General features: G+C 40.6%; 1 protein-coding gene across 1 annotated transcript in view; it reads right to left on the reverse strand.

Annotated features, from left to right (window-relative positions):
• MYO1H (myosin IH) overlaps window positions 1-22,003 on the reverse strand; it is a 57,974-nt gene extending 35,971 nt beyond the window's left edge. The window contains exons 1-13 of the mRNA XM_075272907.1: window positions 21,950-22,003; window positions 18,244-18,405; window positions 16,451-16,566; window positions 15,232-15,430; window positions 15,070-15,150; window positions 14,027-14,206; window positions 13,840-13,938; window positions 11,945-12,058; window positions 6,285-6,356; window positions 5,588-5,707; window positions 3,568-3,635; window positions 2,967-3,072; window positions 114-194 (exon numbers count right to left, since the gene is read on the reverse strand). Coding sequence (XP_075129008.1) covers window positions 114-194; window positions 2,967-3,072; window positions 3,568-3,635; window positions 5,588-5,707; window positions 6,285-6,356; window positions 11,945-12,058; window positions 13,840-13,938; window positions 14,027-14,206; window positions 15,070-15,150; window positions 15,232-15,430; window positions 16,451-16,566; window positions 18,244-18,405; window positions 21,950-22,003 — 1,452 coding nt within the window. The remainder of the gene's footprint in view (window positions 1-113; window positions 195-2,966; window positions 3,073-3,567; window positions 3,636-5,587; window positions 5,708-6,284; window positions 6,357-11,944; window positions 12,059-13,839; window positions 13,939-14,026; window positions 14,207-15,069; window positions 15,151-15,231; window positions 15,431-16,450; window positions 16,567-18,243; window positions 18,406-21,949) is intronic.
• Between the last annotated feature and the right edge of the window lie 2,810 nt (window positions 22,004-24,813).

Below are 24,813 nucleotides of genomic sequence, written 5' to 3' on the forward strand. Positions count from 1 at the left end.
GTGGAATTTCAGCCCTGAAAAAAAGCTTCCGATTGAATTCAATGGGTTCCTTTTTCTAAGGTCATTAGAAGCAGACACTAACCTAAGAGATTACAATCTTATGTATATATTACCAGTATAGCAATGATTCCCTTGTGCTTCTCTTCAATAAAGTCACAAATAATTTTGTTGTCAAAATACTGGACAGGTTCCCACTGTAAAGAACAAACACATCAATAATCTTTTTTTCAATTACCTTTCCGCAAAAGATGTAAAACTAAAAGTAAAGTTTGTCATATTAATTTATTTACTAGGTTACTAATAAGGGGGTGTTCACACTACCGTTGCTAATGTCTGTTGCGGTCTTCCGTCATAGGATGACAGCAGCGGACATTAAACTGTTACAGAGAACAGTCACAGACTGATTCTGTGTCCGTTTCCATTGACACTAATATAAACAACATAACAAAAGCTATCTTCCGTCATGTTTGTTTACCTTTGTAATGAAAGATGAAGTCCTGCATGCACATATAAAACCACTTCTTTATAATGGTCCCTACTATAGTGATTGTGTCACGACATGGTGACCGCAGTACACAGAGGCGGAATGTGAACTAGAAGCTCCTGGGCCTTGATGCAAAACCTGTCACAGAGCTCCCACTTACCATGTGATATATATATAATACTAGTGTTTTGTTATACTTAAATGTGGTCACACATCCAAATATTATACACCGAGTTTGTGCTATCTGTTCACATGGTATGATACTGCTGTTGTGGAACCCATCTCAAAATCAGTGGTAGATTCCACCATGTGAACATACCCTAAGGGCTAGTTCACACGGGGACAAAGAGCCGGATTTTGACGGCGGATTTTGCCTCAAAATCTACCTCATTACAATAGTGGTCTATGTAGACCGCTAGCTTTTTTTTTCTGCTAGCAGTTTTTCGCCGCTAGCAGAAAAAAGAAGCAATATGACCTTTCCGCCTGAAGAAAGCATAAGAAGTGAATGGGAGGCGGCCCATTCACTTTACGGGAGGGAAAAACTGCCTGGCGTTTTTTGAAGTGGTTTTTACAAAAAAAACGCTCCAAAAAAAGCTCCAAAAAGCGCGGCAAGGTCCAAAAAACAAAGCTTCCTAATTAGAAAGCTTTTTTTTGTCAGGACCAAAATAAGCCACACATAATTTACGTGTGAACTCACCCTAAGGGTGAGTTCACACTACGTAAACGGCAGCTTATTCTGAACGTAAAACACGTTCAGAATCAGCGGCGTATAAAGCAGTTCCATTCATTTCTATGGGAGCCGGCATACGAGCGCTCCCCATAGAAATGAATGGGCTGCTTTTTTCACTACGAGCACTCCCATTGAAGTGAATGGGAAGTGCCCGCGTGTACGGCTCGGCATGAGCAGAACACGGAGTTTTTTGGTCAGTAATTTGGTCAGGAAAAATCCGCTCAGGAAAATTCCTGAGGCGTTTTTTGAGGCATTTCCTGAAGCGTTTTTTGAAGCGTTTTCCACCTGCAAAATAAATGCAAGTCAATGGGAGGTGGAAATCTGCCTCAGAAAAAATGGTTGCGGTTTTTCCGTCTCCCATTGACTTGCATTGAATTTTGCGGCCGTAATCGCCTCAAAACCCTGCCCAAAAGACCAAAACCTTTTTTGGTTTATCTATAGATAAAATATAATGTAAGTGATATTCATAACCTATAGGACAGATTTAAGATTAGAGAGAGTAGATCTGTGCTTGTAGGTAACATAGGTGGGAAGGTAGCACTCCCTGTGCAAGCCTATTTTTATTGGAAAATACAATTACAGAAAGTTATGCTAAGGTCCCCAATTTCCCAATAAGTGTGCTGAATTGTAAGGCCCAAGAAAGGTGTTCAAGAATGGAAATAAGGCTGAGGCCCCCACATTGCAGAAATGAAGCTTTTTTGTTGCAGATTTTATTGTGATTATTTTTTTTTTGAGCTAAAGCCAGGACTGGATTGAGCAGGTAGAAGTGTAAAAGCTTCATATATATTTCCCATTCCTTTTGTAGCCATTCTTGGCTTTGGCTAAAAAACAAACAGGCAAATCTGCAACAAAAATGCATCTCTGCAATGTTGGGCCTCAGCCTTAGGCCAGGGCCCCACGGGACGTAAACGCTGCGATTTGCCCACAGTGGAGATGCTATGGGAAAAATCGCAACGTTTTACAGTGCAAGCAAAGGGGATGGAGTTCATGCAAATCCCATGTCCACTTTGCGGAAGAAATCGCAGCGTGGACACGCTGCGATTTGCAAAGCCGTTGTGGCTTTGCAAATCGCAGCATGCCAATTATATCTACCGAAACGCCGGCGGCTTTTCCGTAGATATAATGGGAAGAGAAAGTCTGCACAGGAAAACTCTCTGAACTTTCTCTTAAAAGCGCTGCGGAAAGAACTGCAATGCATTCACGCAGCTGTTCTTTCCGCAGCGCTTTAGCACTGCGATTACAGCCAGTGGAGCCTTAGCCTTAGAGAGGGTTTGATAGACAGATTGGGACTAGGTGAAGAATAAATGCCATCTTGCACTTCAAAAAGACTAAACCTCCAAGTCTGACTGGTTGTGTAACCATTATTGCTTGAGCCTAAAGTAAAGAGTGCCACGAGCGATGCCTGTTAAATGGCCACAGGTCTCCTGATTATTATTTGCATTTAGCATCAAGCTAGCGCTTCAAAATCCATCAGAGAGGAGACTTCCACAAGGGGTGTCCCTAGGAAACAGTAACAACCCCCACATCTACACTAGTACATCCCCCTCATCAATACACCACCCCAGGACCAGGTAAAGGAGATGGGTATTCTGAGAAAAAGCTGAGATGGGAAAATGAAGCGTTAAAATGTATCAATGCAAAATCATACACATTCCTAGAAGACATGTAGAACAATATGGGAAACTAAATACGAAGACAATAATGACTATTGCTATAAGAAATATATTAAAAAATGCAAATATTGTACAATACCTCAATTCCTTCTGTTTCATATTCTTCTTGCTCTGCCTTTAGTGTCATAGAAATGAAAAGCTGCTGCAGTTTTTCATTACAGTAGTTAATACAGAATTGCTCAAAGCTGGGAAATGACATAAACGTAATATATATTATACATTCCAGATTATTTGTTTCAAACATTTACAACGGAAATGTGTGACAGTGGCGCAACTAGGAATGGTGGGGCTCGAGGGCAAACATTTGACATGCCTGCCCTCCCTTCTCTGCTGTGTGACCATTCGGGGATTCCGTCCTCCATTCCGCTTGAAAAATGTGGAGAAAAAAGTCCTGCAAGCAAGACTTTACTTTTCGCATTTTTGGGGCAGAAACCTTTCGGGCTTTAGGCTTAAGGTGATTTGAATATATAGATCCATCACATTTTTTATTGAAATGTCCACCTATCATGTACAGAATGTACTGTAATCTAAGAGTCTGTAGCAATAAGGTGAAATAAGATGCACGCACCAGTAATTCATTGGACCTTGGACATACCAAATTTGAGGACACAAATTAAGCACTATTATAGGGTGAAAGGAAAGTATATTACACTGGATCAGAAGTGAATTGAGAAACTTACCTGTTTGTTTCAAACACTTCAAATCCATAAATGTCCAAAAGTCCAATTACTGTTTTCTTTGGTGGCTCCTGTGAATTCCAATTTCACCGTAAAATTAATGAATAATGTCTTATCACAATGTATTAGAACATGCTCAACATCAAAGATTCTGTTGTATAAATGTCATACATCCCATATTTGTATTCATAAAAAAAAAAAAAACAGCAGCCAAAGTCAAATAATATAACCTGGGAGAAGAAAAACCACTGCAAACTTTATTGGCCTTTTATGATCTATTTGTAGATTTCTTATAAACCATCATCATATCAAAAGTATCATCTCATCTGTACAGAAGAATTTATTGTAAGTGTAAGCCATAATGATATGAATATTTTAGTAGGTTTCATGACTCCAGAAGGTCACACGACCATCATTAGCGTTTAGGTGCTAAATATTTTATGACACAGAATAGAGCTGTCAAAATGTACAAGAACATGACAGGATGTTTGGCAAGATCGCTCATGTTACAGGAACACTGTTTCTCTCTTTCCTGGACTGAAGGTAAGCATGCGGACATCAATTAAACAATTGGATGTTAAATGCGATCACATTGAGATTAGTTATTTATGGTTCTACCTTTAAGGCTAAGGCCCCACGGGACGTCCTGCACTGCGGGAAAAACTGTGGGGGCAACGCATCGCAGTTCTTCCTGCAGCACTTTAGACAGAAAGTTTGCAGAGTTTTCCTACACAGACTTTGTGTTTCAATTATACCTATAGGGAAACTGCCAGCGTTTCCGTAGGTATAATTGACATGCTGTGATTTTCAAAACCACGCCGGTTTTGAAAATCATGGCATGTCCGCACCGCGGTTTTTACCGCAAAGTGGGCAAGTGATTCACTAGAATCCTATCCACTTTTCCCTTACTGTAAAATGCCACAATTTTTCCCACAGTGGGCAAATTGAAGTGTTTATATCCTGTGGGGCCCCGGCCTAAAGGAGGAAACAGATAGGAATGTAGGGTATGTTCACATAACAGAATTTTTCCTAGCTGACAAATCCAGCTTCAGGAATTTGAAGCTGAATTTTTCTGCTTGACCAAATTCCATTGCAAAATCTGCCACGGAAATCTGCCTCCCAGGCAAAACTTGGAGCTGATTTTGAGGGAGAACCTGTTAACATATCCTTACGTGGAACAAAGTAACCGGTATAAGAAAAGGCCCTGACTCCACTTTCACCATCTTCAGCAGCCAGCTAGCTCCGGACACGAATGGTCCTTCCTCTGTCCTCTATAAACATGGAACAAACAATTGTATCGAGCGACCAAATTCTGTCCGCTCCAACAGTCCTTTTGGAGGTATTGACAGTAATGAACTGGAGCACTGATGAGCAGCAGGAAACCCAACACCCACATCGGGTGGTATAACAGGGATAAACGACCAGAATTCGGGAATAACACTGCGCTGACTCCAAAAGTGTCCTCTGTCCTCTTTCACTCTTCCCTTTCAATCTCCACAGAAATTACATACTTCTCCTCACCTATAAGTGGATATGGATTCCACTGCCGCTGAGGATATGGATTTGATCGCTGGCTCTCATGACAGCTGCCATGCCTCGTACTGTATACCCTGACTAGCTTTACTTTAAACATTCGGTCTTTTATTTTACAAGGTTATTTTTTTATTGTGCCTCTACAAATTCATCATTATCATGTCATCCCAGATTATAGGAAAGCGATAAAGATCATTCAGGAAATTTTACGCTGGGTTCACACCAGCGCCTGAACTTCATTTTCAGGTTTCCGTCTTCTGCATAAGATGGAAACCTGTCATGCCGAGTCCAGCCGTGAGCGCCGGTGAGCGTTTTATGCATGTCTGGTGTCCGGTTTAAAAAAAACGGTTTCGCCGCGGAGAGCATAAAACGCTCATCGGCGCACACGGCCGGAGACTTTTCAAGCCCATTCAAATTATGGGCGCAGATGTGAACGAGCCCTAAGATAAAAAAAATAAAAAAAATAAACTATTCATGATACAGGTTTTACCTTATTTGCCAGAGATCCATTTATTTTGTTAACAAGCCAGCTGAAGGATCTCCCATACATTGCTTTGGCAAGAGCGTCACGAGCATAGTAGGCCAGCTCTAAATTCAAAGGGCTGAGGACCTGCAAGTCACAATAAATACCAAAGACAATTACTGTTAGTAGAACCATGTTAAAGGAGCTATCAAAGGCCTCCTTCCTCATTCCTCAGTTCCTGGACAACCCCTTTAAAGGGTAAAGCTCTACTCTAAAACTTAGAACCCAAGTGTAAATGCAGGTAATCTCCAACACATTGCCTCCCATGTGATATGAGAAATACTTCTATCACTCAGAATTTTATTTTTCTGATGAATAACATAACAGCTCACTAGGGTAACTAAGAAATGCCTGCTGACTGAAATGATTAATAATAGCTTAAAACCTTAGAAAGGCACATTTGTTTTGTCCCCCCCCCCCCCCCATTTCTCCATTTCAAAATAAAAGGGTTGTCCTATAATTACAACTTCTTCATTATCTTGTGTCTCTTAATAGATGGAGCCCAATAGCTCATGTGCACTGCTGCTCCCTTGTTCTCTATAGGACAGTGCCCTGCTTTCATTGTCGGTCCCAATAATGTAACAGTGATCATGGTGAGGACAATCCCTTTAATGGAAGGAATTATAAATTATTATCTAACCATTCATAACATTATAACACAAACCTGCTCGGATCTAGCTTCAATCTTCTTGTGGGTTAAAGCTTCTTGTAAAATGGACACAGGAACACCAAGAAGCTGTGATAAAATAAAAGCATAAAGCAAAACATATTCACTTTGTCTCACTGTTTCTACTAAATGCAATTTGTTGTCATTCTTCAGGACAGCTAGCAAAATAGCAAAATATATAGGGAGTTTCCTAGGACTTACACATTGATGATCCATAGATCAACATGTGATCAACATGATGTGATCAGTGGAGTCTGACAAACAGGACCGCACAAACAGCTCAGCAAGTTAAAGAAGTTGCATTTGTATGTCTTGCAGCCTGTTCACTGAATACTCAGCACAGTGCAGCACATTGAGTAGCGGTTGTGTGTTATGACCTGGTCTTTGTGGTCTCAGCCTGTTAGGTTCTGGTGTGAAGTGCCTGAACGGCATTCAGTGCATGAATCATCTGCAGGGGATGTGCTGCAGGGGAATGTTCACACTGGGCATGCTATTTCTGCGGTAGCAGTCATGAATGGATCATGTGATGAGTTGCTTTGTGGGTCAGTGCCTTAGTGAGTCTTTGTCTCTGAAGGGGTTAGGTCCTCTTCAGTGTTAGAAACTAATTACAGGCTGTGGGCAGTTCTTGTGCCGCTTCCTATCCCCTCTCTAGTTATTCCTGCTCTTTACTATTTAATTCCGCTTTGCATGCTGTCAGATGCCGGTCTTAAACTTCAGTTTCCTGTGTTCCAGAAATGGTCTGTCTGCCTGAAACTGCTTGTTCATCTGTGTCTGAGTCCTGGCCCATTCAGCCTTCCTTGCTGCCTATTCATACTATCCGGTTATTGGCTAAGTATAGAGCATTTTGATCCAAGCATAGTTGTTTCGGGTGCAGTGAACCCTAGCTTTTTACTGTTTGGATCTTTTGTAGGTTTTTTGGTGTGTAATACTAAGTTCTGTTTTTCCTATCACTTTGCATAGTGTCAGTATTGCTGTGTTTCACATTTATTTTCTCCTCTACACTTTGTGTTCCCACATATTCACCACTAGTTCAGTCAGACACCTGTGGGGGCATTTTCTGTATCTTACCTCTCCTTCATAAATGTGAAACTAGTCAGGTTTTCTGTTTCACTTGTAGGTGAGTTATTTCTCCGGCCAGTGGCGTAACTAGGAATGGCGGGGCCCCGTGGCGAACTTTTGACATGGGGCCCCCCCGACACCGAAGATCTCAACCGAGTCCCTCCTACGCATTCCTGCGCGCTCTATTATGTCCCATAGTGGCCCCTGCACACAGTATTATACCCAATAGTGGCCCCTGCATACAGTATTATGTCCCTTAGTGGCCCCTACAGGACTAAATACTGTCACCCGCTGACCGCTATACCAGGACAAATTGTGGATAAAAAAAAATCTGGTCATGTGCATTACAATTTAGTAACTCCTATTAATAGCAGTTAACCCTATCATGTCCCTCACATTAAGCCTTGTGTACCTCACATAAGAGTTACTGATATGTGAGAGACATGGAGGTAATAATAAAGTATCTTCATTACTATTACCCCCAAATGTCTCACATATCAGTAACTCTTATGGTGAGGCAAACAGGGGTTAATGTGAGGGAGATGATGGGGTTAACTGCTATTACTATGAGGCACATGGAGTTACTAAAACACAAGTAATCCCCCCAAATGCCTGATAGTAATAAGTAACCCCAGTACGTACCTGTGTAGCTTCAGTTTCATTTTCCTGGAGCAGCTTCTTCCTCTTCTCTTCTGTGCAGGACGGAAGGGATAAGCCCCGCCTCCTCCTCTCATTGGTGGGCAGAGGACAGCAGAGAAAGGGAGGGGGGAGAGAGGGGGAGCGTCCTGAAGCCCTGACAGGAGCCAGACCTGAAGCTCCTGTGTCTCAGCCGTTGCTGCAGCTTCGGGGCCCCCTGTTGGTGGAAAGTATTCCACCAACAGGGGGCCCCGATCATTATACTCGGGGGTCCGAAAAGACCTCCGAGCATAATGATAGCAGCTGTCACCGGGCCCCTAATGTCCCGGGCCCTGTGGCAGCTGCTACCGCTGCGATGGTGGTAGTTACGCCACTGTCTCCGGCGATGTTCACAACCACACAGGTTAGTTAGTCAGGCCCACGGCTACTTCTAGTGTGCAAGGCAGAGATTAGGAGTATCACACACAAGATATTCTAAACTGCTCATACTCTTAATTTTGTTTTTCTTTGGTATTTTTCCTTAAACTTGACTGAGAGGTTATCAGAGATCCCCACACCATAACACTGTGCTTGGTCTTGCAGCTCAGCTCCATTAACTTGAATGGGATTGAACTGCTGCTGTATCATGTGACTAATGAAAATGACATCATCGGCATAGGAATAAGGCCACAGTGTTTGCACAGCTGATCTTTGAGGGGCCCTGGGTTCTGAACACATATTGATGGCATATCCTAATGATAAGTCATCAGTATGTAAGTCCTGGAAAACCCCTTCAAGGGTTTATTTAGATGAGTGTATTTAATGTCCCTGTTCTACCAGTGGTTACAAAGGACAAAACACAGACCTATTATAGTCACAACTCTATTTTTCCACCAGGATCAATGGTCTGCAGCTGCACTACTACTATATTCCAGTATAGAAAACACAAGTGTAAAGCTAGACTCAGAATTAACTTATGAAGCTGGTAATGGCTTCTACTATTAGACAATCCAAGAACAAGGATTGCAAGCCTATACTGCTGGGCTGAAGCACGTCCAGAGTACAGTTTAAAGGGATTCTACCATTAAAACCTCTTTTTTTGTGGATAAGATGTCGGATGTCTCTTACCTTTAGATGTGATCTCCGCCGCGCCGTTCCTTAGAAATACCAGTTTTTACCGGTATGCAAATTAGTTCTCTGGTAGCGAGGGGGGGGGGCAGCGCTGAAAATGCGATGGGGGCGTCCCCACTGCAGCTCGAGAACACGATCTTGTGACGCCTCTATCTTCGGCTGGATCCTCCCCTTCTCTGTCGTCTTCCTCATGCCTCACCTCCGACGCCTGCGCAGTTGGCTCTGCCAGTGAGACACCAGCAGAGCCGAGTGCGAATGCCGGCTGGTGGCCATTTTTGGAAGGTCGCTCCTGCATTGAACTACAGAAGTGAAATAGGATAGCCCTGTTGTTCAAATCTGGCCCCTAACTCACATGACTTCTGTTGGTAATCATCCAAATCTAAACAGTTTCTGCGGACACGCAGAAGCTGTCCTTTCGGTATCCCCCTCCTCAGGGGTGCTGGATGATAGCTATCCCACCTGAGGAGGGAGTTTGTAGCTGTCTCCTTGCGATACAGACTAGTGTCAAGTTTTCCAGTCTCATTGATGGTGATCGTGATATCCAAAAAGGTGATGTTAACCGGGTTAATGGTTGAGGTAAACCTCATATTGATGTAATTTGTATTTAAGTTTTCCACGAAAGCATTAAACCCTTCCACTGTTCCTGTCCACAGTATTAGCACGTCGTCAATATAATGCAACCACAGCGAGATATCTGGAGTCCACTGTTCATGTTGCTCGGTAAAGACAAGGCGCTCCTCCCACCAGCCTAGGTATCTCGCTGTGGTTGCGTTATATCGACGACGTGCTAATACTGAAACGGTGGAAGGGTGGCGGGGCAGCGCGATTAGGTTTTTCTTTTGATCGTCTGCATCAGGTAGCGGGGGGAAAGTGTGCGTCTATATATATTATGTCCCACAGCAGCCCCCTGAAACCTCCATTATGCCCCACAGTTGGCCACCCAACTCTATTATGCTCCATAGCCGCTGTGGGGCATAATAGTGGTTGCAGAGGGACGCTGCTACTCTTTTTTTAAAGGACCCCCCCTGTTTTAATAACATACCAGTAAAACCAATATGTAAATGAGCCTGTCTGTGCACCCTGGGCATTCCTCCAAGCCACCATACACCCCCTGTGTCATACCTTGAAACCGGCCCCTCTTTAGCTTGCGTGCCGAAAATTGCTCCTCCTCTCCCCCTGTAACCGCCTCCAGCATCTCTCATCTCACTCCTGTACATTTAAATCTCAGGCATGTGCAATAACACTCCTTTCTGAGCGCTACTGCACATGCCGAGCGCCATTTTCTTGTGGACAGACGAAGAAAGCACGCAAGAAATGGTGATGAGAAACGCTGGAGGCGGAAAGAGGAATTTTCGGAGCACAAGCAAGACGGGGCGGTTTGAAGGTATGACACAAGGTGGTTGCGTATAGGTTTCTGTTTGGGGAGTGTACAAGCAGGCTCCCCGAACGGAAACCAGAACGCAGATGTGAACCGGGCCTAAGCATCACATTATAAAATACAATTTTAGTATGTATAATGGTAGACATGTATAGAAGCAAATACAGATAGATAGATAGATAGATAGATAGATAGATAGATAGATTGTTGTATATACATACACATATACCCATCTACTCACACACATACAGTCATATACAACATATACACACACCTATCTACACACATACAGGACTCACACAGTATATAAGACACATAATGTAAACACATATACACATCTATATATATTTTACCCAAGAATATATACCTTTGGCTGAATTGCTGGGTGCACAGGACATGGAGGAAACTCCTGTGCAGCTCTGCCTGGCAGTGGAGTAAGCTGTGACATCGCAAGAGACTTCTCCCCTCACACTCCGATGCTGAGGGGGAGGGGCGGCACAGCAAGCTGATGTGTGCAGGGAAACTTTTACAAACAGCGATCGGCAGCCCCCCACCCTTCCTCCTCCTAATGCAGACCCTGGATAGATGCCAAATTTCAAAAGGACTTTTGATGGCATTATCACTGACTTCATCAAAGGTCCTTTAACTTTAATACTGTTTAGGTAAAAAAAAAAAAAAAAGTCCTGTGGCTGCCGCCCCCTCCCAAACTGCCTCCCTGAGGCGGCTGCCTCATGTCTCCTCATTAGAGGTGCGGCCCTGCACACAGCTCTCCATGGTACGGAAGCAAATCTCTCTTTCCCAGGTAAGGATGAGTTGTCATCCATCACCTCAAGGACTAAGAGGAGGGGGCTGCCTGACAGGGTGGTTTGGCTAAACAAGCTTAAGAGACTGTAATACTTTACCATCTATGGAAGAAGTTAAGAGAGCTGGCTGTGTCCACTTCACTACAGAAGATCTTCCAAGCTTGGAACCAAAGACTTTTAAGTATTATTCTGTTTTAATCCCATTTATTTTTAAATCTGTTTGCATTTTGTGTACTTTATCATCTCTTGTATATATAGAACTGAACCCTTTGGGCATTAAATTGTTAAATTTATGGTTACTTTGTGTTGCTCTATGAAACCATTACCTTCCTTGAGGTATTTTGTGCCTGACTGTTTGGGAGATGCCTGTAAATGATAGCACAGCTTCTGATGAGCCGGGGAAATCGGCGGTGTTGGCAGTGTGTATTTGGGGTGCGTGGACTGTATTGGGGTGCAATTTACACTCAATTTGCAGCCTGAGTGAAGGGTGCAGGCAAGATTGAGTTAGTGGAATGAGTAGGCTGGCACCGTGTCCCATGCTATGACGGCCCGTACAAGACACCTACTTCAAACGTAGCTGTATTATACAGTATTAACTATCAGTGTATCTGTATAACCAAATTTAAGGATACATATTCATCTGTTACCCTCAACACAAATTATTGTAATACCTTTGACACCAACTGGAGTTGTGTACCATTCTTAATTATGGCATGGCCATGGCTGTCCTCTTCATACGTTATGTTCCCCAAGTGTAAGACACTGGCTACTAATCCAAAAAGATTCTAAAAATTTGAACATAAAAAGATTTGAAGAGTATGTTAAAAAGTTGTTTATATTTGTTTCATACATCAATAGTACAAGCAAATAAAATACTTTTTGTAATGTTACATTATTAGAGAAAAATTACTTAATTCACTGCTGAAATCTTTCTTTGCTGAAGGCAGACTGAAGGCTATGGAAGTCTTTGGAGAGGAGACTACAGAGGAAGAATAACACACATGTAGACACAGGCATACAAGTTGTGCTAAAAAGTTTACATCCCCCAGCAGACTTTTTGGGGGTTTTAGCCATTTTTTTTTAGAGAATATGAATGATAACACAAAAACTTTTTCTCCACTCATTGTTTGTGGTTGGTTGAAGCCATTTATTGTCAAACTACTGTGTTTTCTCTTTTTAACCAAAAACATCAAAATGACGCTATTGAAAAGTTCACATATGCTGGTGATTTTGGCTTGATAACATGCCCAGAAGTTGACACAAACCAAAGCACGGCCAAGTAAACCAACCAAAATTTTGGCCACAACTGCCTGGAAAATTGTTCGGAATGCAAAGAAAACCCCAGACAGAACGTCAGATGAAATACAGGACTCTGTGAAAACTATCGGTGTGGCTGTTTTAAGATGCACAATAAGGAGACACTTGAAGAAAAATGGGCTGCATGGTCGAGTTGCCAGAAGAAAGCCGTTACTGCGCAAATGCCACAAAGAATCTCGCCTTCAATACGCCAAACAGCACAGAGACAAGCCTCAAAACTTCTGGAACAAGGTAATTTGGAGTGATGAGACAAAACTCCTACTGTAAAGCATGGAGATGGATCACTGATGATGTGGGGATGTGTGAGCGATGAAGGCACGGGAAACTTGGTCAAGGAAAGATGAATGCAGCAAGTTATCAGCAAATACTGGAGACAAATTTGGGCTCATCAGCCAGGAAGCTGCACATGGGACATACTTGGACATTCCAACATGACAATGATCCAAAACACAAGGCTAAATCGACCTGTCATTGGCTACAAAAGAAGAAAGTGAAGGTTCTGGAGTGGCCATCTCAGTCTCCTGACCTCAATATCATGGAGCCACTGTGGGGAGATCTGAAGTGCACAGGAAATGCAAGACAGCCCAGGAATTTACAGGAACTGGAGACTTTTTGCCAAGAAGAATGGACAGAGAAAGTAAAGAGCCACATCCACAACTATCACAAAAGACTTTAAGCTGTCATTGATGTTATAGGGGGCAATATGTGGTATTAAGAACTGGAGTTGTGAACTTTTGAACAGGGTCATTTTGATGTTTTTGGTTGTCATTAAAAAGAGAAAACACATAAGTTTGACAATAAATGGCTTCAACCAATAACTAACCATGAGGGAGAAAACGTTTTTGTGTTATCATTCATATTCTCTGAAAAAAAGACCAAAAACCCCCCAAAATTTGTTGTGGTATGTAAACTTTTTAGCACAACTGTATAGACATGCTACTGTAGCTAACACCTCCATCTCAGCAGACTGCTTTTTCACACCAATAGCAGCAGGATGTCTGTGTGTATCTCTGCTGTAACACAGTCAATAAACACTGAAAGGGTGTAGCAAAGATGAAGAAGGGACTGTCAAAGATTCAGAAGATAAGTTCCAACACCTCCTGCTGATTTTTTTTCAGGACAGCATAACTCTCTATGACATTTTCCATATTTAAAAATGTATCATTTATCCAAGTTTCTGTGTTTTCTTTCTTTCTTTTCTCTGCGCAAATGTATATTGGACAAACAAATAATTTTATAGATTTCTTACCTCAATGTCTGCTTCAGTGAACTCAATGATAGTAAAAGCTCTCCGTACGAGCTTCCAGTTTGACTTGTCACAGATGGTACTAACTTTGGCACATTCACCCTTGTGATGCAAAATAAAATATATATATATATGTTGTTCATGTTTATATCAAAGTAGCTATAAAAATGCCTTTTGATTGTGATCTTACCTGGATGAGGTAACTATAAAGCTCAGGTTTACGCTCTAGTCCTAACCAACGGATTAAATGATCTTCTCCTCCTTCCAATAACTGGTAGAATATGTGGAAGTTCCTCTCCCCTTGATTCTGATGGACCACCCGTGACTTCTCTATTAAATAGCTAAGAATATGTCCTCCAGCTGGAGCGCCCTGTAGAGTTGGAAGTGACAATGGATTTACATGAACAGGCTCCGAGACTGATGTTTTCTCCCCTGTACTGGAGCGAACTTTTAATTTACTAGTGGGCCCATGCTTGTTCATAAATTAGCTGCATCTCTGATTCTTCATGTACCAGCTAAGAGCTGACATAGATATAACCTACAAGCTACTCCAATTTCTGGTGTAAATTATAGTAATTCTGCCGGGCTGTGGAGACCTAAACCTGTGGAGTTACCATGCATCCATAGCCTTTCCTTCTGAGATAAGACTTAAAAGGTTATTCCAACTAGAAGCATTTATCAGCTATATAGTAGAATAGAAGACTTTGGAACAATGTTATTGCCATCGTGTTCAGACCTCTACTTGTGCCCCGCCATGCTGTGAGAGATGATCCTCCCACTGCTATAACATCAGCCATCCTACTTGAGCAGCAACAGCAGTGCTGTAAGGACTTAAGGACTGCGCCCAGTGCTCCATCTGCCTCATTTACAAGACTTCAATGTTGTTTTTCCCCAGATCTATAAAAGTGACAAATATAACAAAGCTATGTTGTTTATTACTGCCATGTGCTCTGTAACAGAGTGGTGACAGTGGAATATGCTTAGAGGAGGTGGTAGACTCCCTTTAAAAGATAACAAGCAGAATAGTGAATGTTAGAGATCTCCTAATGCCTGCATCCTGCATCTTTAACAAGGGCTATGCCACACTTGCCAAGCACCCCCTGTTAAGTACTTGGGATACGTAATACATAAGTAATGCTTCTGGATGAAATTTCACTTTAATCCAATATCCTTGACACATTTGTATTCAGTTCCTATATATGTATTTGACAAGAAAGAAGTTGGTGTATTTACCTTGTAGTCAAACTGTACATCCATATATTTTCCAAATCTGCTTGAGTTGTCATTGCGAAGAGTTTTGGCATTTCCAAAAGCCTGACAATATCAAAATGAAATATTTTTTTAAAAATCAGTCTATTCAATAAATGCTATTTACCACGTATGAATACTAGTTACCTCCAGAACCGGATTTGACAGGAGAAGTCTGTCTCGGATTGTGTGAAGCTTCTCTGTGGTTGGACATGCCATAGCCAAGTACTGAAGGATTTTCTTGGATGTCTCTGTTTTACCAGATCCACTTTCTCCAGATATCAGCATGAAGTGATTGTTTCGCTCTGAACACATCACCCTGTAGGCATTATCTGCAACTGCATAACTAAAAAGACATATAGAACGGGCAGAAGAGTCAGTTGTAATACGGTGTGTTCACATGAAAGAGGCCATTTAAAAATGATCAATAGGCCATCAATTTTACATTGTTGGGGGTCCAGCCCCTTTCAGTTTAGCTGCTTGAGGGTGCCAGGGTTCTTATACAGGCGATGCCGCCTCTTTATTGTTTACATCAGGTACTGGGAGTTGTGCTGTTCAGAACACCTTACTTTTCAATGGCAGGAACAATGTTGTAAGGCCTAAAACAACCACTACAAAATTAACTTGTAGCTCCGGGCACCCAGTGTAACCAAAGAAGAGTATGTAAAGGAAAGATTGCAGCACCTTCAAACAGCTGATTGGTGAGGTGCCAAGGGTCGGACCTTCAGCAATATAAAATTGATGGCCTATTTATAGGACAGGCTGTCAATTTGAAAAATTTGGATAACCCCTTAAGGTTAAAAGCTGCTCTTGCTTATATCCAATATATCAAAAGGTCTCATCGATCATTCTTATGCCAAAAGTAGGTCCTATTAGAATATATTAGAGCCAGTATGAATAGGCATAACTTTTCTGTTGCTGAAATACTAAAGTGGGCAAGGTTACTCCGTGCAATGACATGGGGTAAAACATGTATACCAGGTGGTATATTTGGGAGCTATCTCAAGAATACCATCAGAGGTAAATATTAGAAAATGCTCTCAACATATAAAACACATCCAATGAGTCTTAAAAGAGTTGAAAACAAAGGCTTCATTTTTATGTCAATATTCACATCAGTAACTGTTCCCACTGGGACTCACAATCTATTCCCCCACCTCAGACACACACATGCATTTGGACATACAAGTGCCATTTAACAAGCAATGTGACTTCTCACCTCAGTGAGAGCCGTTTACAATGTACACTACATAGACGTAAAAATGGCTCAAGAGTCAAGAAGTGAGAGCCATGAAGCAAGTACTATTTTTATTGTGCGATACAACATAAAATGATGCATGTATGCATTTAATAAGCACAGACTTACATGTGTGGTGGCAGCTCAATGAAATTTACACCTTGGTACATGTTCATCTGCTGCTGAGTATAGAGTTCAAGATCCTTATATGGGTTCACAGAAACCAGCAATGTCCCGATATATGTCTGCAAAAAACACAGAAGAAAGGATTTAACTTTTCATGTTACACTGTGGTCATAAATATAGACACTTAACAATTAGAAGAGACCACTAATTATAACCAGAAGTGCTATTCTTATACTGACTCTCATCCAGGTTTCTGCATCCAAGTAAAACCCTACTTTTAAGGCCCCTTGCAGGTGGCCGTGACCGTGTTTAGTGTGCTATCCGTGTACTTCACAAATAGCACACTGACCCATTAATTTCAATGGGTGTGTACACACAATTGTGATTTTCATGTACCTTTGTGCGGGCCCCATCAGATAGGACAGGTCCTATTATGCTGAGTTCACACTGAGTTTTTTTGTCCAGATTTTGACACGGAATCCGCCTCAGAATCCGGCTCCCATTGACTTCAACTGAGCTGTTCACTTCTTTTTTCCGCTAGTGTTATTTTGCCGCTTGTGGAAAAAAGAAGCGAGTTGCCCTATCTTGCTGCGGATTCCATGGCGAAATCCGCCGCAGTGTCCGTGGCAAGACACTCACGACTAGACCCATTCATTTGGGCCTAATCCGGAGCCGAATTCCCAGAATCCAGTCGTGGCTAGCCATTTTTTGAATTCTGAGGCGGCCTCCACATCAAAATCCGGTCCAAAAAACCCTGTGTGAACACAGCCTCAGAGGTGGAATGAAGGAGTGCCTATGGATTGTACCGAAGGAGAATGTGGGGCTTGAGACTTTTAAAAGTGACTGATTTATGAGGAGATGTGTGCCATATCATAAGTGATGTGTATAATCCACAAGAGATATGAAGAACGGTGTGTAAAGGGGCTCTATCACTGGGAAAAGTCATTTTTAACTATATACATCCTCACATAGCCTTTAGAAATGCTATTCCACACCTACCTTTAGTATGTAGATTGCCTCAGTCCGCTTTTATTCATATGCTAATGAGCTTCCAGCCAGCACAGGAAGTTCCCAGCAGCACTCGCCCCTGCTATTATCTCCTATGTGTGTGCAAACAGGAAGCTGAGTCAGCAACAGCAGCAGTCTCCCATAGGAAACAATAGCAAAGGGGTGCACAATGCATCGTGCACCAGTCTAATTAGCATATGAATAAAAACAGACTTATTCAGAAACCACTGAGGCAATCTATATACTAAAGGTAGGTGTGGAATAGCATTTCTAAAGGCTATGCAAGGATGGGATTAGTTAAAAATGACTTTTCCCAGTGATAGAGCCCCTTTAAACTGTCAATATTCCTAAATCTCCCCCAATGAATATTCACATATCTTGAATATCACATCTGTGAAGAAAAGAAGGAAAACAAACATGTTCTATCTTTGTTCATTTTGATACCCAAATGAAGTAACGGCCTTTAACTCATCAGTGGGTTTGTTGAAAGAAAAAAAAAGACCAATGAAATTATATTTAAGATTTAGATTTAAAAACTAAAAGTTACAATAAAATATGATTTAAAACCCTTATTGGTTACTATGGACAACAGGATGTTGATTTCTTTATGACAATTTTGATAAATGGGGCCAATGGTTCCAATATAAAAGTATTATGCTTATTGCCTGGAAAATACCACTCGTATGTCCCTCAACAGGTAAATGAGTGTAAAAGCCTCCTAAGATTTAATTGATACATGCTATCGCTGTTACACTGTTGCTGTATCACCAAAGAATAAAAAACATTACATAGATAAGATTCTCCTGGAATCGCTTGCGCAGATTGTCAAGGAAAGCAGTCTCACTGGTGTGGGAATCTAGCAGCACAAAATCTTGAACTCCAACCTTCTCCCGAGCACTAAGGGAGCCTTCAATGTGCAAATTAGTGTTCTTTGGTTTACCATTTTCCACCTAAAAAAGGTAAAATACAATTTACATGAATAACAACATGGACATGAAAAAACATTGTAACAATAGAAAAACACCGCTACGCAATCTTCTTTTGAGATCTTCAGTTCCTACAAACTCTGAAAATTCTTTGTCTCTAAGGGCAGTATTACACAGCCATGTTTTTGGTTACTACTATATAATATGTGGGTCAGTAACAGAATCACTATCAAAAACAAAAATATATGGCTTGTATAACATTAACCAATATTGTCAATGACCACAACAAATGTAGTGCCAGAAACATTTTGTCACATAGTCCACTAGATGGCGCCTAAATATTTTCAAAAAATAAGAATTTACTGGTACACTGACCATTTGATATTTTGTAGTTTTTGCTTTCTTCTGAATTCACCTGCATTAGTTTTTCAGTCCTGAAGTATTACCGTTTATTTTACCAGCGATTACAAGTAAAAAAAAAATGTTCAAAATATTTAATGTTCAAAACATATTTAAAAATTAAAAAAACTTTTCTTCATTTAAATTGCATACTATATATAAAAAAAGAAAAAACAAATAGCTACACATATAATAATGACAATGAACTATAAAATTGTCATGTTACGTAGCTTACATGGGGAATTCTTTAAAAATATTACTAAGCGGATTGCTATATTTTTGCATTCAAAAAGTTGAATGTACCCCAAGATGTAAATGTCAATGGATACGACTAAAACAATCTCACATATAACTGTCAACACCAAAATAAATTTGTCTGCATTTTATTCTTTTGTCTGTAATAAATAAATAAGAAATATGTTGATACTTTGTACAATGTTAAAACTTGGATATCTATGAATCCACTTTGTGAAATAAGGGGCCGTTCACACTACCGTCGGTGTCCGACAGCTAGTGTCCGCTGCTAATATCCGTTCAAAATCTTGTGTGGACACTAGCTGTGGCCGTGATATTTTGTATTCATTTAAATGGACATCGGGTGCGTTCTTTTACAGTTCATGTCTGTCCTTAACTGTCCATTCCCAAAGATGTCCAACTTTTCAAGCGGACAGCAAAAACCTACATGTCGGGTTTTGCTGTCCATTTGAAAAGTCGGACATCGTTCCTCCCTGCTCACACTCTACAGTGCGATAGGCGCTGCTGGGCAGAAGGGCGTCCCTGGCTAAGTGTCAGAAACGCCCTTCTGACTGTAAAGCGCTACGGTACGGACCGATAGCGCTTTACCCGGGGCACAGATCGGGAAAGCCGACAGTGCGCTGAATTCAGCTTTCCAGTCAGCTTTCCAGCAGTATATGGAACTGCCTGTGCTCAATCTGATGAAAGGTCCTCTTTAAATAAAGAGAAGAAATATTTTTTATACGGAAGAAAAATGCTGGACTCTCCTTCCTTTTGTTCAATTTTCCTGTAAGGATCAGTTCCTTCTTTCACCAAGGGATCGTGAGTGTTCCTCTTAGATATGGAATAGTGTTGTTTTTGGGCTGTGTTTTCCCTTCCCTTCATCCGTATTGTGTTTTGCACTGTATTTACTATGCCATTGATATTTATTCCGGGAGTCTAGTCTGGCCTGCAGTTTGTAATCTTTCCGGAAGTCCAGTCTGGGGACTGAATTTTTTTTCGGATATTGTCAAGGATCTGTATTTATGCTAGGTTCCTGTCTGGGTCTTTGTTCTGGGGCCTGGTCTAGGGCCTGTATTAATTTTGAGATATCCTCTAGATCTGTATTTACTCTGTGGTCTGTATTTATTCCTGAGGTGCAGTCTGATCTGTTACCTGTATTTATGCTCTGGGGTCTCTGTTTATTCTGGGGTCTGTATTCATTTTGGAGTATTCATTATGGGCACTAATGTATGAAGCCATGCCCTCAAAACACACCTAATTTTTCTCACATTAACCAGGTCAGTATTTTTTAAGGGTAAACATACATCAGTGTCAGGACCCAAGGTTTCCCAGCAGAACATTTCCCAAAACATCACTCTACCAACAACCAGCTCCCCCTTTCCCATAGTGCATACTGGTGCCACCTCTTTCCCAGGTAAGAAATCCACATATACACAGATAACATAATGAAAAAGAAAATGCATTACTCAGTGGTCCAATTCTGAACCAGTCCCACTTTAGGCACTTCCAGCAATGGACCAGGCATGCATGAGAATTATGACCTGTCTATAGCACCACCAATCCATGTGCAGCAAGTTAACATGTACTGTACGTTATAATACCTTTCTAGCATGGCAAGAATTATATTTTTCCAGCAATTGATGCTATAGTAGCTTTTATATGAGACTGGTCCAGACAGACTATCTTTAGATCTCCACACACATCAAGGAACATCATCTAGCCATCACAATTTGGCACTTATCAAAGTCATTCAGATCCATACGCCTGCCTATTTTTCCTGTTTGCAACATATCATCTCTAAGAACCATCTATTCACTTTGTGCCTTGAGGATAATCAATATTATTCATTGTCAGTGGTTATAATGGATGATCAGTGTATTTTTGCAGCCAAAGCTCTACATTTTGTACATGTGGTAAAGGTTCCAAAAAAGTTGCATAATTTTTTGACTGCAAAAATAATTGTGCTGGCAAAAAATCCAAGGGGTTCAAATAGTTTTATCCACTTAGATGCCGCGGTCAAACAACTGTGGCATTTAAGGGGTTCCAATAATAAATGTCCCCCCTTACCCCTCTGCGGCAAAATCTATTTTCTGTCAGGAATAATGATTTTGGCAATCTTGTCATACAAAAAAAATGCTATCATATGTACCCAAACCAGTACCAATAAAAAGCACAAGGCATTCTGCAGAAAATAAGCCATCAAAAATAAAAATGTTACACACCTCAGAAGATGGCAAAATATATATAAACTCTGCATAATTAGTAACACATAAGAGAACAATGTAAATTAGGTAATACCGTATACGTGCCGATCCATAGAATAAAGGTAACATGTACACTGCATGAGAAAAAATGTAAAGGCTAAAACGCAATGCCATATATAAATATATATATATATATATATATATATATATATATAATTTATTTATTTTTTATCCACCAAAAAGTTAAAATTTAGCCAATAAATTTTAGGTACCCTGAAATGGTGTCATTACAAGATGCATCTCATACCACAAAAAAACAGCCCTCATATAGCTACATCACCAGAGAAATAAAAAAATATAGCTTGGACAATGTGAAGAGAAAAAAAACCCAAATTGCCAAATCATTAGAACACAATTGGTTGTGGCAGGAAGGGAATGTATAAGCTTACATATGCACTTTTCACCATCCGCTGTGCCTTAACATCTGGAATAATATTGCTCACTACACCCCTTGATAAATTCTTTGAGGGAAGTAGTTTTCAAAATGGGGTCACTGCCTAGTGGATTCCACTTCTTTGGCACCTCAGGGGCTCTGCAAACATGGACATGGAATAAAGATACCAAACATCTAAATCTGTGCTCCAAAGGCCGCATAGCGCTCCTTCCCTTCTGTGCCCTACTGTTTACCCAAACTGCAGTTTACGCCCACATGTATGACACTGGCGTACCCAGGATAACGTATTTAATGCCGTAAAGTGGAATCTACAGATATTTGACCCCATTTTGGAGGCTACATTACTGTAAGATGCTGGTTATGGACACTATGTCATATTTGCAGAAACCCTTAAATTGTCCCTACAAAATGGGGCCACTTTTTTGGGGAATTCCAATTTACTGGCAGCTCCAGGGCTCTTCAAAAACAACATGGTGTCCAGAAAGTACCTCTAAATCTATACTCTAAAATCTAAAAAGCATAGTGCTCTATCCCTTCTGAGCCCCACTGTGTGCCAAAAAAGCAGTTTACACCCACAAATACAACTTTTTTGTACCTAGAATAACCTACTTAACTCGTTCCTGACATTTGGCGAACTAGTACGGCGGATGCCAGTTGTTTAAAAATGGTGGCCACTCAGGAGCCGGGTGGCCACCATAGCTGCTGGGTTTCTGCTGTGTTAAACAGCAAACACCCGATGCTAATGTCCGAGCACCAATCGCGGGCATTAACCCCTCTGGTGCCTCAGTCAAAGCTGACCAAGGCGGCATTTCCCGGCAGTACATGGGTGCCGCCATTTTTCCAATGATCCCCGGCACCCAGAGTGAGCATCATGGCTAGGATCCCATTGTCATGAAAGCCGGGAACCTTATGAAGGCTCCCAGGCCTGTCATTCAATGTATTCTATTGCAGGCTACTCTGTGTAGCCTGCAAAAGAACTGCTGTTTTTTGCAAAGCTCTGCAATGCATTAGATTAATAGATCCATAAAAAAATATTTTTTTTAATAGATCTATAAATATATATATATATACATATATATATATATATATATATATATATATATATATATATATATATATATATTTTATAATTATTTATATATATATATATATATATATATATATATATATATATATATAATAAAAGTTCAAATCACCCCCCTTTCCCTAGCACACATATAAAAGCACTTAACTACTGTGAAATACATACACATTAGATATCCCTAGGTCCGAAAACGCCTGGTCTACAAACCTATAAAAAAATATTTTTCATGTACGGCAAACACCGCAGTGGGAAAAAAAAGTCAAAAGTACCAAACTGCCGTTTTTTCACAGTTTTGACTGTGATAAATGTAAATAAAACCATATAAATTTGGTATCCCTGGAATTTTACCAAAACATAGAATACAGGTGACATATCATTTTGGCTGCACAGTGAACGCTGTAAAGACGAAGCCCGTAAAAAAATCACACAAATGCATTTTTTCTTCAAATCCAACCCATTCAGAATTTTTTTCCAGCTTCCCAGTACATTGTACAGAATAATTATTGTCAGCATCATGAACAAAACTTTGTCCTGCAAACATTAAGAACTCATATGGCTCTGAGAGCAGAAAAATAAAAAAAAGTTATGGGCTTTGAAAGGGGGGAGTCAAAAATGAAAAATTGGAAAATGTCTGCGGCAGGAAGAGGTTAATAGTTATAGGAGTGCATGTCTCTGATTACACAAGTGGGTGCAACCTATTATGCACTAAAATTGCATATTTCATATAAAAATTTCAATTCTTACTTTGTACATTCATTTTTGGGAAGCAGTCTTGGGCTCCCCAAAAATGTCTCCAAAATGTGGTCACTTTTTTAAGTTTTCTTTTGTACTGAAACGTTAGGAGCATTGAAATGTAAAGATTGAGAGTCCTCGGTAGTTGATACCTTTTTTAATGGCTAACAAAAATGACAGACAAGCTTTCGAGACTACTTAGGTCCCTTCATCAGGCATTGTATAACACAAATTTTTTCTTATATAAAGACATATTTTTCTTATACAGTTAGGAGCATTGCAATAGAGATATGGCACCTGAAAACTTTTCCAGCAAAATCTGCCTTCCAAAAGCCAAATAGCGCTCTTTCTGTTCTCAGCACTTTACAACCACATATGGGGTATTCCGATGTTTCAGATAAATTGTTTAACAAACTTTGGGGAAAATTTTCTTTCTTTATACTTTTGTGAAAATGAATAATTTGGAGCTAGATTGAAGGTTTATTGGAAAAAAAGGAATTTTTTTTTTTTACGTCCCAATTTTAATATAATCATGAAACAGCTGTAGGGTCAAAATGTTTGATATGTTCTGTGAGGGGTCACTTTTGGGGGTTTCCATTGTTTTGCTACTCTAGGGGCTCTGCAAATGCGACATGCGAATCAGCCCTTCGAAAGACATATAGCGCTCTTTCCATGCAAAGCCCCCCATGTACCTATACAGGAGATTGCCACAACAGATGGGGCATAGCCGTGTTCAGGAGAATTTGTTTGACAAACTTCGAGGACCTTTTTCTCCTTTAACCCCTTGTGAAAATGAAAACTTGTAAACTGATGTTTTAGTAATTTTTCATTTACACATCCCAATGTTAATAAAATCTGTGAAATAGCGGTGGGCTCAAAATGCTCACTCTACCCCTTGATGAATTCTGTCACGATTGTAGTTTTAAAATGGGGTCACTTTTTGAGGGTTTTCATCATATTTGTACTCTATGGGGCTCTGCAAATGTAACATGGCACCTGAAACCTATTCCAGCAAAATCTGTTTTTCAAATGTCAAGTGGCGCTCCTTCTTTTTCATCAGTTTACACCCACTTTTGGGCATTTCTGTGCTCAGGAGAAATTGCATGATAAACTGTGAGATGCTTTTTCTGCCCTTGTGAATGTGTTAATTTTAGGACTAAATGAATGTATTATTGAAAAAAAAAAATGAAATGTCTAAATTTCACCTCCATATTGTTTTAATTCCGAATAAATGCTTAAGGGGTTAACAAACATACCAAATGTTGTTCTGAATTATTCAATTGGTGCAGTTTTGAAAATGAGGTGATTTATAGGGGTTTCTA

This window comes from Leptodactylus fuscus, chromosome 1 (assembly GCF_031893055.1).
Source record: "Leptodactylus fuscus isolate aLepFus1 chromosome 1, aLepFus1.hap2, whole genome shotgun sequence".
Classification (NCBI taxonomy): Eukaryota; Metazoa; Chordata; class Amphibia; order Anura; family Leptodactylidae; genus Leptodactylus; species Leptodactylus fuscus.